Source organism: Hemiscyllium ocellatum, chromosome 32 (genome assembly GCF_020745735.1).
Source record: "Hemiscyllium ocellatum isolate sHemOce1 chromosome 32, sHemOce1.pat.X.cur, whole genome shotgun sequence".
NCBI classification, from domain to species: Eukaryota; Metazoa; Chordata; class Chondrichthyes; order Orectolobiformes; family Hemiscylliidae; genus Hemiscyllium; species Hemiscyllium ocellatum.
The window spans coordinates 36,504,828-36,522,621 of record NC_083432.1 but is presented as its reverse complement, the minus strand read 5'-3'; the positions used below and the strand labels follow the sequence as shown (position 1 = coordinate 36,522,621).

Genomic DNA, 17,794 nt, shown 5'->3' with positions numbered 1-17,794 from the left:
TTGTACAGAACAAAGCTGTTATGATATTTAACTTTTCTTTAAATATTCTATTTTTTACTTAATACTAAGAAGGACTGTAATGTTTGACTTTTAACTTTGTTCATTTATGTTTCTACTTTGTACCTAACATGGCACCAGGAATAGCAAGATAGTACATTTTTCACTGTACTCCTGCATCACTGTACTTGAGTACATGTTTTCAAAGAGAAAGTGAGGACTGCGGATGCTGGCGATCAGAGCTGAAAATGTGTTGCTGGAAAAGCGCAGCAGGTCAGGCAGCATCCAAGGAGCAGGAGAATCGATGTTTTGGGCATGAGCCCTTCTTCAGGAATGAGGAAAGCGTGTCCAGCAGGCTAATGCCCTGTTGGACCACACTTTCCTCATTCCTGAAGAAGGGCTCATGCCCGAAACATTGATTCTCCTGCTCCTTGGATGCTGCCTAATTATTCCCAAGTAATCCATAAAGCGTCTTCTTCCCTTGAGCAATATTTTACTACATATATATTTTAAATCCTCAGATTTTAGAAACACCAGATTTTAATCCATCCAAAAAGAATTAATTACCAAAAAATTGCAACTGACAATGATTTTCATTAATAGCATTGACTGAGTAAATTTGTCAAAACAATATAAATTGGTTAAAACTTTTATGTTGAACAAAGTCTGATATACACAACCATTTCTTTTTGTTTGACTCTCACTCATCTTTCTAGGCCTTGCACTTTTTAGAAGGAATTTAATTTGGGATTGTGTTTGGCATGAACGGTTGGATTTAAGGGTCTTTTTCCATACTGTATGACTCCATATGACTCCAATTTTCAGTTTATTTGTTAGTATAAAACTATGACTTCCTTTTTACTACTGTAACTAAAAAATGCAGGTTTTTCTCAGCAATTCATAGACTCACCTGAACTCTCTTCCGTACATCCTGTAGATTGTGTTCGAGAATCTGCTGTTTTTCAGTTACCACCGAGCTGTGATGTGGTGACTGTCCAGCTTGCTGGAAAGACATTTTAAAAAGATTAAACATAAGCTACAGTACATATGGTTAATGTCCGACATGCATTTCAGCAGTGGACTAACATGAAAATAAGAAGGCATATCTACTGCTTAATTGTAACAGTTTATTAAAATATAGCAGCAAAAAGAATTTGGAGAGGCACATGGCACTTATTTTGCTCGTTTAAAAATTTTCTCAGTTTCATCCTCCCACCCAACTCTGGAAGAAGTGTGACATTCCATAACCCCCCAGAGAAAGGCCACACTCTGATCCCCACACTCCAATTCCAGGTAGGAAAGGTCCTGCGTTCCTTGGGCTGTACTTAATGTGTGATGGCTAGAGGAATGTTTCATATTTTAACCTTTTAGTTTTAAATCTTGGGATGTACTGAAAAAAAAAGTCTGAAGGCAGGCAATCCACCAAACCCTCCTCAGAACTAGTAGTATCCTCAGTTCTTCAGAAATATCTGTTCCAACTTCCAATCCAGTTTGTCCATCCAGATTGAAAATTGGGAATTTGGGTGGCCATTTTTAAAAATCAGGCTTGCAGACTAAGAAATGACTCCCTCTGCCTCCCTGATAATGGCACAAAAAACAAATCAGGGCACAAATGAGTATACTGAAATAATGCCACATGCCAATGCAAAGACGATAGGCCAAATGACACTTGAATTTTATTTTCACCTTTCATTACATACTTTACTTCCAAAATAATGCCATTTGCATTATTTTTCTAAAGAAAAGGGTGCAGATTTACAAATCAGAAGAAATGTGCATAAATGTTGCACGTATAAAGAGGCTTATGTTACTAGTCTGGTTGGTAACACTGCAATCTCACTTCACTCACTTGTGACACTGACGTTGCAACTTGAAGAAGGCGTGCTTCTTCCCATAAGCATCGAGCTATGATGCGTGCAATTTCCATCGGCCTTTCCAAATACCTGTTCTGTAAAATAAAAAGGAAAATTAATTAAAATGGGAACATTCCTTCAGAGGCAATTTTAATTAAATGATTTTTCATTAAATGAGAGACAGAAAGTCTCTTCTTCAATGCCATTTATACCCATTTTGATAGAGCACAACTTCAAACAAACAAACGAGTAATAGCAGCCAGATGAACTAAATTTTGGGCCTGGAAGCCAGGATGGATATCTGAGAAAGTTCAAAACTTTTTAGATAAAAGAAGAAAACATAAGTTACACGCAAACCTGACACACCAAAAGGATAATCATAGCAACAGGAAAACATATCCAGCAGTTGGGAACCATTACTAATACTTCCCCTTCTTGGGCAATCTGTAAATGTGACCCTTTCATGGCATTAAAAGAGAACCTTTTCTATGCAGATGGAACTGCATAGTCACAAGTACCCATACCTCAGGAATCCCTGGTTATACAAATGTAACCACAGTTAAATCAGTTCAGGCAAATGTCAGATCTTAACAATTCAGCAATGGTCTGTTCGAGGGGTGGCAGGTCTATGTATGTGTGTCTGCGTGAGAGAGGCAGACACACAGAGCGCGAGAGAGAGCGCGCGAGAGACGCAGAGACCAATGCATCTTTGAGTGATAGCTGGAGGCTGACAATAAACCAATCAAGGAAAAGCCATGGAGAATTGTAGAGTCCTTTTCAAAAAGAAATGTTAAAAAACAATTTTCTCCTATGATCAGGAAAATATTCAAATCTTTTAAACACACGCATATCTGAACTTTTAGAGTTCTACCTTTTATAGTGCATCATCACTTCAAAAAAACCTAATGGGCAGCACTTGTAAATTAAAATACAAAATCTATTCCAATTGAAGTGGAAGCACACAACTTCTGTCACTTCTCTTATTTTCCATTTTTAAATGACTGATATTCACATAAACGTAATCAATGGCAAACTATGTACCTGCAGGTACTGTTTAATCTTCCGCAGATTGTGCTGATAGAGTACATTGGATTCCTGTAGAAATCTGCTGTATTGTTGATCAATCTCACCCAACAGATTATGGAACACTAGTGTAGCATGTGATTCCTTGCTTGCAGCATATGCCCTGGAAGGTTAAAGAATGATGATTTTTTAAAAAGTCAGAAATTGTGCTTCAGCTACCGCATCTGCACCTTAATTACAAAATGTGGCATCATGGATAGTGCAAACATATCCAAAATAAGAAAGAAAGAACAAAATTTATTCAAAGAGGATCAGAAAACAACTGAAAAACAGAATATATTTCAGAACTTAAGTTTGAAAGTAAATGAAAAATGAGCAACTAAATTAGTACTTTGTAGGACATGCACACTGGTTTTGTGCAGTCCCAAGATACTGGCTGCTGCTGATCTGTTGCAATAACTCAGACATAAATATGATTTTTTTTTTAAAAGAAGCAATTATAGGTTGTGGGCAGTGCTTTTTGGGCCAGCATTTGTTCCCTATCCTTATTTGCCCTTGAGGAGATGGTTCTGTGTTGCCTTTTAGAAAAACTACAATCCATTTGGTATACGCAGATTCACTGAAGGAACGGTGATATGTTCCCAAATCAAGGTGGTGAACAGCTTGAAGGAATTTCAGTGAAGTTATGGATAATAGAACATGACAAGCGACAAGCAACAAGAAAATTGTTAGTTGCTCCACAGTATCAAAAAAAATTAATAAATACTTTCCAGCGTATTTTTTTTTAAAAAATGGAAACCAGTGAAGAAACCTTACATTTATTTTGAAGAAGAATAGATGGATTTTCCAAATAAAACATGTTGGATTGAAAGCTCCCTGGCAGCCTTCAAGAAGCTGGTTAATTTAGTACACACTCGTGATCAGATGAGTTCATAGAACATTGAACAATACAGCACAGAATGGAGCAGATGATAGGCCGTGGACCAAGATTTGGAATCACAGCAAATCTTCTCCCTCCCTAATCAAGGCAAAGATGCCTGAAATTAGAATGGGGGCCTTTTCTTCAAAAATCAAAAGCAAACAAAAAAAATTGTAAAAAAAAAGTTCTTCCCAGCGCACTGTCACTCTTGAAAGAAATTTCAAATCTGCAAAATTGCTGTACATACCAATCTTGGGTCTCAATCCAAGCTGCAAGAAACTGCCTCAATTCCATAGGGAAGCTGTCACTGTAGAGTTGATGCAGTTGTTCCAGATATCTGGTATCCAATTGCTGTAATTGATTCCACTGCGCCATTGTAGGAGGAAATTATTGAAAGCTGGAAAGAATAAAAGTTCTGATAAGTTGCCATCTGTAACTTCTACTTCTACTTCTAAAGAGATTTTCTCACAAATCAGTCCACATACAGTGGAAGAGCCACTTTCAGAATATATAGATTACATGATGTTTGTACCTCCTGAAGAAAATATCTACAAAATAAACATTTTTGTAAAAGACAGCATTTAAAATTAACTTTTGGATCTAATACCATGAACACTTGTCCACCTAAAAATATTCCTTTGGAATTCAGCAGTTCAATCAACTCCAAAAGCATGATTAAGCCAAAGCACCAGAATTTCCAAATGTAATCTGCCAGATTTTTCAATGATAAAGTCAGTGATGTGGCATTGCAGAAATATTGAAAGCATTCAGGATGTGACGCAACCATACAAAGCACGGCCTGCACATTCTACATTATTTCCACACAACTGTCATTTTACAGACATTTTATTTGGCTGGTGTGTCTCTTTTCTGTCTGTAAACTAAAATGAGTCTAATTTCTCCTGAACTAAAATAATGGCTATAATTTTCCTTTCCTGCGAGGTAGGAAGAAAGGTGGTCAAATGGGTGAATAATTGGGCAGCTAAGACAACAGGGAGGTATCTGCCACGTTTCCTATACCTCAGAAATTAGGTTCTGGGAATCAAGGCTTATAGTTGACTTCAGAGCTGAAAATGTGTTGCTGGAAAAGCGCAGCAGGTCAGGCAGCATCCAAGGAACAGGAAATTCGACGTTTCGGGCATAAGAAACGTCGAATTTCCTTTCCTTGGATGCTGCCTGACCTGCTGCGCTTTTCCAGCAACACATTTTTCAGCTCTGATCTCCAGCATCTGCAGACCTCACTTTCTCCTTATAGTTCACTTCCCCAACTTGCCAACATTTAAAAGGTGCTTAAGTGGTCAATTAACAACCACCTAAAGCCTTATCCCGCCACCAGTCAGACTAACCCTAGCAGATGAGAATAGCAGTATGGAGGAAGAGGATGGCCACTGAAAACCAATCCTCAGCCCTTAACTCAAATCACTTAAAACCCCTCTTCATGCAAACCCCACCCCTCCCAAGAAACAGGTCACTTACCTCCCTGCTATTCCTGAATCTCAATGCTGCTGAGCTTCCAAAGTACCACTGCTCTTCACAGTGGCTGCTGGCCTCTGATTGGTAGGTAGGGAGTCAGGATATCACCGCCCTGAGAACTGACTGACCAAGATGCTCATTAGGTCACCACGTAAGTGCCGGGTGGCATTTGATTCAGCAAGCTTCCTTGCTAATGGAGGTGGTGGTGGTGGTGATAGTAGTTGGGGGTGAAAATGAAGAAAGGGAGCATTTATTATTCACTCTTAAAAAATGTCCACCCCCACACTTAAAATTAAAAAAGGAAAATCCCAGACACTATCACTTAAGACAACGAACTTACATGCAAACAAACGTCACTACTTTGAACAGTATGAATCACCAACATTCAGCTAATTCTAGAAACTAAGTCAACTAATTCAATTGATGTGACTTAAAGAAGTGATATTTTTTATAACAGTGGCACAGCGTAAAAATGCAAAAATTGCATGATTTTGCAGGAAGACTGGAAATCCTTCAAATCCTTTAAGGTCTGTGAACAGTAGTTTTAAAACATTCATTCTAAGCCAGGTATTTTTAAAAGGATTAAATTACTAATAATTCTTTTCCTTTGTGGAAATTTGTTTTGGTTTTAAGACACCCCTGAATACCTCTGTGCATTTTTGAGAGAGACCATCACCGTTAGCTGGCATGAACATGGATAGAGGAATAAAAACACAAAACTCCTGGATCAGAATGGTTTCACGTTCTATTTTTAATTTTCCTATATACAAAAGTTTACTTGTGAATTGACTGTTCTCATTATTGTGCACCAGCAGGAAACTGCGTAAGAGCAATGGGAATTTTGTTTTTAACCGGTAGAATGAGCTACAATAGAATTTTCACCACCTACTCTACTTTGTCTTGCAGTCAGTTTTCCCTTTTAAGTCTACTACATGAATGACAGTAAAAGCAAGGTTGCTATCACTGTGCAGAAATGAAAATGCCCTAGATAGGAGCTAAACCATGTCTGCCTTGTTCAAAAGATTTACAATGGCTTTTGATGCTATTAAAGTATTTTAGTGAATTAGAATAGGACACAAATATAACTCTGTTCACTTTGCATTACAGTTTGATTTTAATATAATCAGCGAACTTTCAATTGGGAATGTAGAGATGTAAACCCCCTTGCTGTACAAGATGAAAAAGGCGTAGGTTACAAATACAAGTGACTTCTATTAGAAACATCTAATCCCAGTCTAACAAATGTAAAAAGGAAAGACCACTACTCGAATGGATCATTTAGATTCATTATTCATACTTTTACTTAAATTTCAGTGAATATGAGCAGATGCTGAATTATTGGCAATGTTTCTTTTCCTTCACTGGCATTTTTGGGATCTTAGACTTAGACTTACAGTGTGGAAACAGGCCCTTCGGCCCAACAAGTCCACACCGACCCGCCGAAGTGCAACCCACCCTTACCCCTACATTTTCCCCTTACCTATCACTACGGGCAATTTAGCTTGGCCAATTCACCTGACCCGCACATCTTTGTGACTGTGGGAGGAAACCGGAGCACCCGGAGGAAACCCACGCAGACACGGGGAGAACGTGCAAACTCCACACAGTCAGTCGCCTGAGTCGGGAATTGAACCCAGGTCTGGTGCTTTGTTGACTGGGTCATTATTATTCAAGTCCAAGTGCACATGAGATGGTGGTGATGAGCTGCGCTATCTCCTTGAACTGTTATAGAAGGCTGTTAGGAAGGGAGCTCAAACTAAGTTCTGAACCAAGTGTGTTTTTATGACAATCTACAATCATTAGATTTTTAAATTCCATATTGTTTGAAGTAAAATTCTAATCATTTGCTGTGGTGGGATTTAAACCCAGGGCCCCAGAACCTCACCTAGGTCTCTGGATAATTAGTCCAGCCACAATACCACGATGCCATAGCCTTTTCTGGGACAGGGTGAAAATATGCATAATTAAATAACATCACCTTGAAATGCAAACAGACAATGCACCAGAGGAGCACTCAATGGCAACTAGAACCATGAAGAACCCAGAAGAAAGACGTTTATTTAAAGCATGCGAAACTATTGTTTTGCAAATCTTTGATTATCAGATGTTCAAACACCAAGTAGCAGTAATTACAACTGTTTATGCAGACAATTATTGGATCAAATGTGAAAATAAGTTTACTAGCTCAGAATCAACTTCAAATCAGAAAGGTAAATTCCCCACTAACACGTTTTTTATAACCATCTTCTGTCATGATCACATGTACTCACTCCATGGTGTAAGTGTTCAAGCAATACTTTTATAGTCTTTTTGCAAAACTGTTTACATCCAAAATGAATTGAAATCACAAATCAGATAGGCATGTTTTTAAAATGAAAATGAAACTTACTGGAATATCTATCTAACTGAAGGTGTAGAGCGTCACAGAGTTGGACAGAATCCCATCAAAACAGAAGGAATACAAAACAAAACAAATCCCAGTGAGTAACATTATAGATGACATTATAAAATTTGTCCTTGATTTCTAAGGAACAAGAGATGTATAGCCCAGGAAATACCAAGCCAAGTAAACATAAACTTTGTAAACTTCCAATGAGGCAACAGCAGGTTAAAAAAAATTATAAAACATTCAGATAAGATTGTGATACCAGGGGACTGATCTTTTTAAAACCTGAAACTCCCAAATATTCTACAGTTATAAACTGAATAATCCTCCTTGGTATGCAAGTTAGCTCGCTGAGCTTGAAGGTTGGTTTTCAAACGTTTCGTCATCATACTAGGTAACATCAATGAGAGTCTCCGGTGAACCGCTGGTAGTATGTCCCGCCTCTCTATTTATAAGTCTTGGTTTCTGAAGGTGGTTGATGTCATTTCCGGTTCGTTTTTTTCAAGGGAATGTAGATAAGGTCAAAATCGACATGTTTATTGACGGAGTTCTGGTTAGCAACGCAATGTCTCGAAGATATTTCACTCATGTTTTTGTTTCGTCTGTCCTAGGATGTGTGTATTGTCCCAGTCAAAGTGGTGGCCTTCTTTGTCTGCATGTATAGAAACTAGTGATAGTGGGTCATGTCTTTTGGTAGCCAGTTGGTGTTCATGTATCCTGGTGGCAAGTTTCTTGCTAGTGTGTCCAATGTAGTGTTTTTTTTTCAAAAAACAGACCTAGCATAGTATCTAGTAAATGACATTAGTTTTGCTAGTAGTATTTAATGGATCCTTTTCTATGCCTTAAAATTGAAATTTCAACTACCCTGCATCAAATTAAACTAAAGATCTAATCAGCTCCATTTTGAAATGTAAAGCTTGTAATTTAAAGAGTACTCTGGCTTCTTTTGAGAAAACCTGACCTCTTCATAGTTACTCATTTGTGATTCACCATATTGCCATGACAAAGATATCCTTTGGTTTAGACAGGGAAAAAAAAAATCAAAAAAGGGTTACATTTGAAGTAGGAGTAAGGATAAAATGAAGGAAATTCCAAGTACACATTCAAAAACCACAATCAATCATTTGAGCAAAAGAAAGTTGGATTATTCACAAAGCAAAAACATGCAGACAGGAGTATTGTCAATAGTAAAAAAAATTAAATGTTACCCTTAATAAATAACTGTTGTAAAGTAAATTCTTCCTTCACAGAATTTACATTTTGTGTAACATTGAACTAGGGAAAACAATTCCAAATCAGATTTTTCAAGTGAAAATCTTCTCCTTTTTGTATGCTTTTGATTTACCATTATTGCATATAAAGTTGCATGTCCTACCCTGACTCACATGGAGCACGAAAGATACACGAAATCTACAATGTACCCACAAAAGTCTAGAAATTCTAATTTCAACACATCAACCTGTACAAGACTCCCGTAGCAGTGAGCCCCAGCAATAAAAAAAACCCTGCTTTGTACCTTTTTCTCTAAATGTTTCTGCCAAATATCCAAGTCAGAAATAGAGGACCACTGGGAGTGAGCTTAAAGTAAAATAATCATATTAGTTCTCAAGGCCATTGATTCTGACTGCACTAAACCTCGGCAACTGAGCCAAGTCTTATGCCACTTCAAAATGGAGAATAGGAAAATTGGGAACGTGTACAAACAAATTTTGTTAAAAACATTCTCAGGAAAGAGGTGAAACATCCAAGATCATCCTTATTGACTAGCCATAGTTACTCCTTAGCCACTTCAGAAACCAAGTAGTCATCCAACTGGATCAGTCCGGAATGACAGATTTTCTTTCTTTTCCCTCAAGAAAGGCACAGTTGGGCAATATTATTTTTTTCCCCCTGAAGATGACAAATTGTCAAATTTATTAAATATAAATCTCACAACTTTCCTTAGTAAGCTCTAGTCACAATCTGAAGAACTAGTGGAGTGTTTTAACTTATACCAGTTCAACTGCTTGTTACTCTCTCGCTCCATCCTTTCCCCACATTCACCTGATAATCCACTCTCAGCACGTTTTCAATAGAACATCGAACATTACAGCGCAGTACAAGGCCTTCAGTCTCCGATGTTGCGCTGACCTGTGAAACCAATCTGAAGCCCACCTAACCTATACTATTCCATTCCCATCCATATGTCTATCCAATGGCCATTTAAGATGCCCCTACTACTCTGAGTAAAGAAACTACCTCTGACATCTGTTCTTAATTTGAAGCTATGCATTCTCATTCTAGCCATCACCATCCGAGGAAAAAGGCTCTCACCGTTCACCCTATCTAACCCTCTGATTATCTTAGGTGTCTCAATTAAGTCACCTCTCAACCTTCTTCTCTCTAACGAAAACAGCCTCAAGTCCCTATAGTATTGCATAATAGCAATAGTATTGCACAAGTCAAAGATGTTTTGCGTTACGACACTAATACAAACTAATTTACATTTTGAATGTTGACATAGTACTGACATCAAAAACAAGTAAAAGATTGTACTTGCAGGACAAGGAACCTATTGAAGAAGTTGTTTTAAGAACACAGGAACAGGAGTAGCCCTTCCAGCCCCTCAAGCCTGCTCTATCATTCAATAAGATCATGGCTGATCTGGGGCATAATCCTATATGCCTGCCTTGAGCCCCTATCCTTTGATACCCTTGCTTAATAAAACCTCGTTTCATTTAAATTTTAAGTAGACAACTGAATTAGTATCGACTGCTGTCTGAGAAAGAGAGTTCCAAATCTCCACTATTCTTTCTGTATATAAATCTCTCCCTCGCCCTAACTATACCCCTGGGTTTTAGAATTTTCAACCAGTAGAAATAGTTTATCTTTCTTTCCCTGTTAATATCATGAAGACCTCAATTACACCATCCCTTAACCTTCTAAATTCAAGAGAATAAAAGTTTAATTTTTCTACTTTCTCCTCATATCTGGACTTCAAGGACTAAATTATCAACTTTGAAAACCTGCAATGAACTGCTACAGGGACAAAACATCCTTCCTATGTTGTGGTACCCAGATCTGTGCACAGTACTCAAAGTGGGGTTTTGTATAACTGCAGCATAACACCTGCATCCCTATATTCCAGCCCTTGAAGTGTGAAGGCCAGTATTTCATTTGCCTTCTTGACTATTTTCTTCAGCCATTCCTGGCATTTTAAAAGCTACGACCCTCAATCTCTAAATCGTGTTGGAGATCCACTGTATTTAACTTTGTGCCTTCAGAAAATTACCCTGACACGTCCTTTTTCAGTCAGAAATGGATAACCTCACATGTCCTTATATTAAAATTCATCTGCCACAGCTTTGTCAATTTATCTAATCTATCAATATCCTGTAGTAATTTTATGCTGTCACCAATGCTGTCTACTTCGATGCTCAATTCTGTGTTGTCAGCAAATATGAATGTTTGACTTTTACGCCATTATCCAAGTCATAAACAAATACTATGAATAAGTGAAGACCCAAAATCAGGAGTCCACTAGTCATATTCTGCCAATTTAAGTACTTATCCATTATTCCAACAGTCTACTGTCACTTAACCAATTTCCTATTTACTTCAGTTATTTGCCCTCAACTTTGTGGCCTTCCACCTTAGCTCACAATCTCTTGTATGTGACTTATCAAAAGCCTTCTAGATGTCCACATAAACAACATCCGCTGCTTTACCTGTGTCCACATTTCTGTCACCTCTTCAAAGAGTTTTATCAGGTACAACTTACCCTTCATGAATCAGTGCTGACTCCCCTTGATTAACAAACTTTTTGAGGTGATCAGTTACCATATCCTGGATTATTGACTCCAACAATCTCCCCACCACAGATGGTAGGCTAACTGGTCTGTGATTTCCTGGTTTCTTCTATAACATCTCTTAAAGAACAGAGTGACATGAGAAAATTTCCAGAGGTACACCTCCCAAGGCCAGGGAACTCTGAAAAATTATTGTTCAGGCATTAGCAATGTGCTCTCCTACCTCCTTTAACACCTATAGATGGAAACTATCAGGTCCTGTAGAATCGTCGAGTTCCATTAATTTTCCCAATATTGATGATTTATTTAAGCTAAATTTTATTTAGACTCTACTCTGATGCTCAGTTAGAGTCATAGAGTCACAGATGTACAGCATGGAAACAGACCCTTCAGTCCAACCCGTCCATGCCGACCAGATACCCCAACCCAATCTAGTCCCACCTGCCAGCACCTGGCCCATATCCCTACAAACCCTTCCTATTCATATACCCATCCAAATGCCTTTTAAATGTTGCAATTGTACTAGCCTTCACCACATCCTCTGGCAGCTCATTCCATACACGTACCACCCTCTGTGAAAACATTGCCCCTTAGGTCTCTTTTATATCTTTCCTCTCTCATCCTAAACCTATGCCCTCTAGTTCTGGACTCCCTGATCTCAAGGAAAAGACTTTGCCTATTTATCCTATCCAAGCCCCTCATAATTTTGTAAACCTCTATAAAGGTCACCCCTCAGCCTCCGACTCTCCAGGGAAAACAGCCCCAGCCTGTTCAGCCTCTCCCTATAGCTCAGATCCTCCAACCCTGGCAACATCCTTGTAAATCTTTTCTGAACCCTTTCCAGTTTCACAACATCTTTCCGATAGGAAGGAGACCAGAATTGCATGCAATATTCCAACAGTGGCCTAACCAATGTCCTGCACAGCCGCAACACGACCTCCCAACTCCTGTATTCAATACTCTGACCAAGAAAGGAAAGTATACCAAACACCTTCTTCACTATCCTATCTACCTGCAACTCCACTTTCAAGGAGCTATGAACCTGCACTCCAAGGTCTCTTTGTTCAGCAACACTCTCTAGGACCTTACCATTAAGTGTATAAATCCTGCTAAGATTTGCTCTCCCAAAATGCAGCACCTCGCATTTATCGGAATTAAACTCCATCTGCCACTTCTCAGCCCATTGGCCCATCTTCGCTGTCCACTACACCTCCAATTTTGGTGTCATCTGCAAACTTACTAACTGTACCTCTAATGCTCGCATCCAAATCATTTATATAAATGACAAAAAGTAGAGGGCCCAGCACCGATCCTTGTGGCAGTCCACTGGTCACAGGCCTCCAGTCTGAAAAACAACCCTCCACCACCACCCTCTGTCTTCTACCTTTGAGCCAGTTCTGTATCCAACTGGCTAGTTCTCCCTGTATTCCATGAGATCTAACCTTGCTAATCAGTCTCCCATGGGGAACCTTGTCGAACGCCTTATTGAAGTCCAGATAGATCACATCTACTGCTCTGCCCTCAATCTTCTTTATTACTTCTTTAAAAAAAACTCAATCAAGTTTGTGAGACATGATTTCCCACGAACAAAGCCATGTTGACTTTCCCGAATCAGTCCTTGCCTTTCCAAATACATGTACATCCTATCCCTCAGTTAATTTCTTTTCTGTGCATACTGAACCTAAAGAATCATTCACCATCTCTGCCAGTTCCCAATGGAGATTGTCAATACCCCACTCTCAGCCTTCAGTGAGTCAATACGGTGAACCAGTTACTTTCCTTTTATATAGCTATAAAATCTCTCAGTATTGTGTCTATTTCTGCTGCAAGCCTCCTTTTACAACACTTTTTAGCCACTCTTGTAAGCTGTTGAATGGTCTTTTGTCCATCTTTGAATTTGTCCCATTCTGTGGGATCTGTACTGTTTTTTGATTTTTTTTAATAATGTCATGAATATGCTTTTAATTTTAATGCATTTGCTTACATCCTTAGATGCCTTCTTTGTGAAGAGGAGCTTTTCTTTCTCATGGGTGTAAACTGCTTCTGAGTAGCATTAAATATTTCTTTGCACACTTTCCATTGTTCCTTAGTTGTTTTACCTAAATGCAGAGCTCTCCAGCTTGTGACAGACAGTTTCTGCCTCATTCCATTAAAGTTTGCCTTACTTAAATCCAAAATTCTAGTGTCCAATCTTTGCTAATCTTTTATAAACGCTACATGAAACTTGATCATATTATGATCACTACTTGAAAAAAATGCTCATGAACAACTCGGTGACTGATTAAATCAGACTCATTGCTCAGTATTAGATCCAAAATTGCTTATCGCTTGGCGCATCCAAGATATATTGCCAATCGAGATTATTCCAGACACACGCTAGAAATTCACAACCTTTCTGGCAGGTGAATTTCCATCTCCCCAGTCCATTGGAAGATTAAAATCCCCCATTAATACTATTTTAAGTATGAATTGACAATGCTAAAGGGAATAGTCAACAACATGTGAAATAGTTCAATTGAACAGCACAGGTAAACACAGAGCAACATAGTTTAAGAATGATTAATATGAAAAGTTTGGTCTGTTGTTTCTGTAATGGGTTTATTTGCAGAAAGCAAGAAGTCTGAATTTGATTTAAGTTACTCTGTACTGTGTATGAATGGAAAGTCAAGTCTTTGCATACTCCTGCAGTTCTCGCTCGCCACAATGTGCTTCTTCATGGTCCAGAAAACTGAACATTTAGGCCTGACACCTAAGAAAGGGAGCGGTGTATATATTAATAGCAAGGAAACATGAGAATGTAGGGGTCGTGCCAAATTTAATGAAGGGACCTCAACAGAATTTACTCTTTTTCTAACTGGCAGCTACACAAACTGAAGGTTGGTCAGCTGCAAAGACTGTTATAGTCAGATCAGATCTACACTTGGTTGAATGAGCGTTAACAGACTTTTTGTAGGAGAAAGTCAGTACTACAGATGCTAGAGAATCAGAGTCGAAAAGGAAGGCCCTGGAAAAGCACAGGTAGGCAGCATCTGAGGAAAACGAGAGTGGACGTCAGGAATGAAGGAGTTCAGGGAAGTGACATCAACGCAAGCTTGTTTGAAGAGTCAAATGTAGAAGACTTCCTCCTCCTCATGGTCCACAAGATGTGCTGGAAAAGCACTGACCCTTAAGCTGTTCCTATCTACTTCCAGCAGTTGGGTTTTCCAAGCCCTGCATGCAGATGTCATTGTTGAAATGGTTCACAGAATCTGATGTTTAATTATCAGACAGTTGTCTCTCAGAGTAAGTTACTTGACCACTCCCAAATTCTGTGATTAAACCAAAAGTAGACATGCTTACAATGAGTTGCACCTTTTTAAAACAATACATTACTTGTTAAGACCTTTGCCCACCAGTCATAGTACGGGTTAAAATTAATTTCTTTTTATCACTTTGTAAAAAACAAACCCATTACTAAACTGAACAGGTAGTCCAGAAACTAGAATGTTTGAAAGTAAACAGATGTCCACCTTGTATATATTAGGCTGATAAAAAGCAGAATGCTTACTTTGTGCCTAGCCATACTTGTAACACAATCATAAACTCTTAAGCACGTCACAAACTTAAGATTTATTAAGAAATCTCTTATGAAAGTATTGTGCAGTCACCACTAGCAAATTCTTTTTAATATTACTTCTATTGGCATGATACTGCTAGTTGAAGTCAATACAGAAATGAACAAACCAAAATGGTGACCACACAGGAAATCACATTTGTGACCTAAGTTTGCTAAGGTGAGATGTAAAATTCCACACACATTGCACTGAAGTCCAACAGCTGAAATTAATTGAACATTTCTTGAATTATAGCTAGCTAAACTACAAATAGTGGTGCAGACCTTACCTCTTCAACTAAAAATTTTATACATTATATTTCTTTTTGCAGTGCTATGTGCCCATGAGTAAATTACTACTACTATTAATAATAATAATAATAATAATAATACCACCAACAACATCATCCAATTTAACTGGGACTTTTTAAAAAAAAATCAAGTGACGACTTGATAGGGGTGGCATAGTGGCACAGTGGTTAGCAATGCTGCGTCACACTGCCAGGGACTCATGTTCCATTCCATCCTCAGGTGATTGTCTGTGTAGAGTTTGCACATTCTCCCATGTCTGCATGGGTTTCCTCGGTGTGATCCAGTTTCCTGTCACAGTCCTAAGATGAAAAGGTTAGGTGAATTGGCCATGTTAAATTGCCCCATAGCGTCCAGGGATGTGCAGGCTAGGCAGAGTAGTGATGAGAAATGCAGAGTTATGGGGGTGGATGGGGGGGGGGGGGGGGGGGGGGGGGTGGGATGCTCTTCAGAGGGTCGATGGGCTGAATAGCCTGCTTTATTACGATTCTGTGACTTTAGCAGTCTCTGATCCAACTTCAAAATGCATGAGATTCAGTGAGCTTCCTATTTTCCTTCCGTACCTTTCTCTGAATATTCTCTGACAGCACATGTTTTACAGAAAATATATCTACATAATAAACAAATATGGGTTGAAAAACTAAAGAGAGATAACAATAAATGTGCAAACCATGAAAATATCCAGCACCAGACATAACGTCAGGCCGAAATTGCATTTTGATGTATTGAATAGCTCGAGGCATTAATAGATTGAAGAGGAAAAGGATGTAAAGTAACTAAACAGAGGTTTAACTAGGAGCAAGAACACAAGTAATTAATTAATATACCCTAGCTAATAAATCTTTTGGAATGTATTGATGGAGACCAAACATGTAGGCTTAAAGTTTACAGATTACTTTAAATTTTGAGAAGCACTGCATTACTACGGAACTAAACTAGCTAAGATTAAAATACAGGATCTGTTTGGGAATTAGAGTACTACCTTAAACTGAGGGCATCTCAGATGATACAAATCAAACAGCTCATGGTCTAAATTTTTACAATTCAGTTGTACAAACTCAGAGGAAAATGTGTACTGAAACATGAAATTTTCAATTTATGGAGTCATTACAGACGACTATGGCGTTGTACATGGAAGCTGCCAAAAGCCGAGGCACACCGAGTGGTCGGTCTGCCACATCCCACCAGTACTTTTTGAGAATATACTTTAAAAAAAGCCCCCCTCCAGCTCCCTCAATCCCCGACTTCTGCATATACGCTTCAAGCCCAATTCATGCTGACCCATACCCCAAGGTCCCTCATAGACGGCAGACCAATCTATGCCTTGTACCCTTACGAGAACAAGTATCTTACACAACAAATTAGATTTAGCCATATGATGAATGGTTTCTGTTCCACAAAGCAAAAGCAAACAATGAATATCTGTTTGGGCACTTTTTATAAGGCCAATCAATACCATCCTCAACTGTCAGAACACTGATTTACAACTAAGCATTAGATGTGGTAATTATCCCTCCCCAAAAAAAAATCAATGATCTCTGTGCTCAGGTCTTATTTACTGACACAGATCTTCTGTCCAAAACAAAAGCACTGAACATAATGATTTTTTCATGCACAACAAAAAAAAAGGCAAAGTCTCCAGTGAAATCTATTTTATGAAGGCAAAGTCAAAGTCAACACAAAGTTGATTAACCAAATTACCATATTCAATTAAACATACTACCAAAAAAAAGACATTGCAAGCGATATATTTTTGTCTCTAATTCTAGAAATACTGCAATAAGAAATGCAAAAATACAGTTTTACTTTATCAGAATAAGAACTGACTGATGGTTTTCAGATTCATTCGCACAAAAAACACTGAAAGCTAACTTTACTTTCCATTATGACGTAATATGAAACCAGTGGCGAGTGTAACTATACACTTTCATATATGTCAGTCTTTGGCCGTGTAGTGCTGTTCTGTTTTGTCTTCTCAAAATAAAAACCAGATCAACTAATTCAGCCATACCAACACAATTAATATTTCCTAACAATCTGATTGAAACTCAGTTACCACTGGCAGATCTTCTAACCTTAACACTCTTTGCAAACAATTAGAAACTACAAAACAAAGCTCTGAACTTCAGGATTTTTTAAATCGCAACCACATTTCCCCAGACATACACATTAAAAAGGTGCAAAATTAAACTGTAGTAGTGCCATACCTGGGCAAGGTGTCACTCAATTAGTCAAGCAATTGCTTGACAATAAGCTATGATTCCTGGAGGAGAAAGTGAGGTCTGCAGATGCTGGAGATCAGAGCTGAAAATGTGTTGCTGGAAAAGCGCAGCAGGTCAGGCAGCATCCAAGGAACAGGAAATTCGATGTTTCGGGCACAAGCCCTTCATCAGGAATGAGGAAAGTGTGTCCAGCAGGCTAAGATAAAAGGTAAGGAGGAGGGACTTGGGGGAG

The 17,794-nt window shown here is 38.5% G+C and overlaps 1 protein-coding gene across 5 annotated transcripts in view; it reads right to left on the bottom strand.

Annotated features, from left to right (window-relative positions):
- The window catches only part of stat3 (signal transducer and activator of transcription 3 (acute-phase response factor)), a 49,624-nt gene that overhangs the window by 24,240 nt on the left and 7,590 nt on the right, over positions 1–17,794 (bottom strand). For 3 of the 5 annotated variants that reach the window (XM_060848978.1, XM_060848980.1, XM_060848979.1), the window contains 5 exons: positions 5,269–5,455; positions 4,040–4,189; positions 2,892–3,036; positions 1,847–1,945; positions 908–1,000 (listed from right to left, as the gene is read on the bottom strand). In XM_060848978.1, coding sequence (XP_060704961.1) covers positions 908–1,000; positions 1,847–1,945; positions 2,892–3,036; positions 4,040–4,167 — 465 coding nt within the window. In that variant the 5' untranslated portion in view covers positions 4,168–4,189; positions 5,269–5,455. The remainder of the gene's footprint in view (positions 1–907; positions 1,001–1,846; positions 1,946–2,891; positions 3,037–4,039; positions 4,190–5,268; positions 5,456–17,794) is intronic. The other 2 variants (XM_060848981.1, XM_060848982.1) reach the window with 1 other exon arrangement.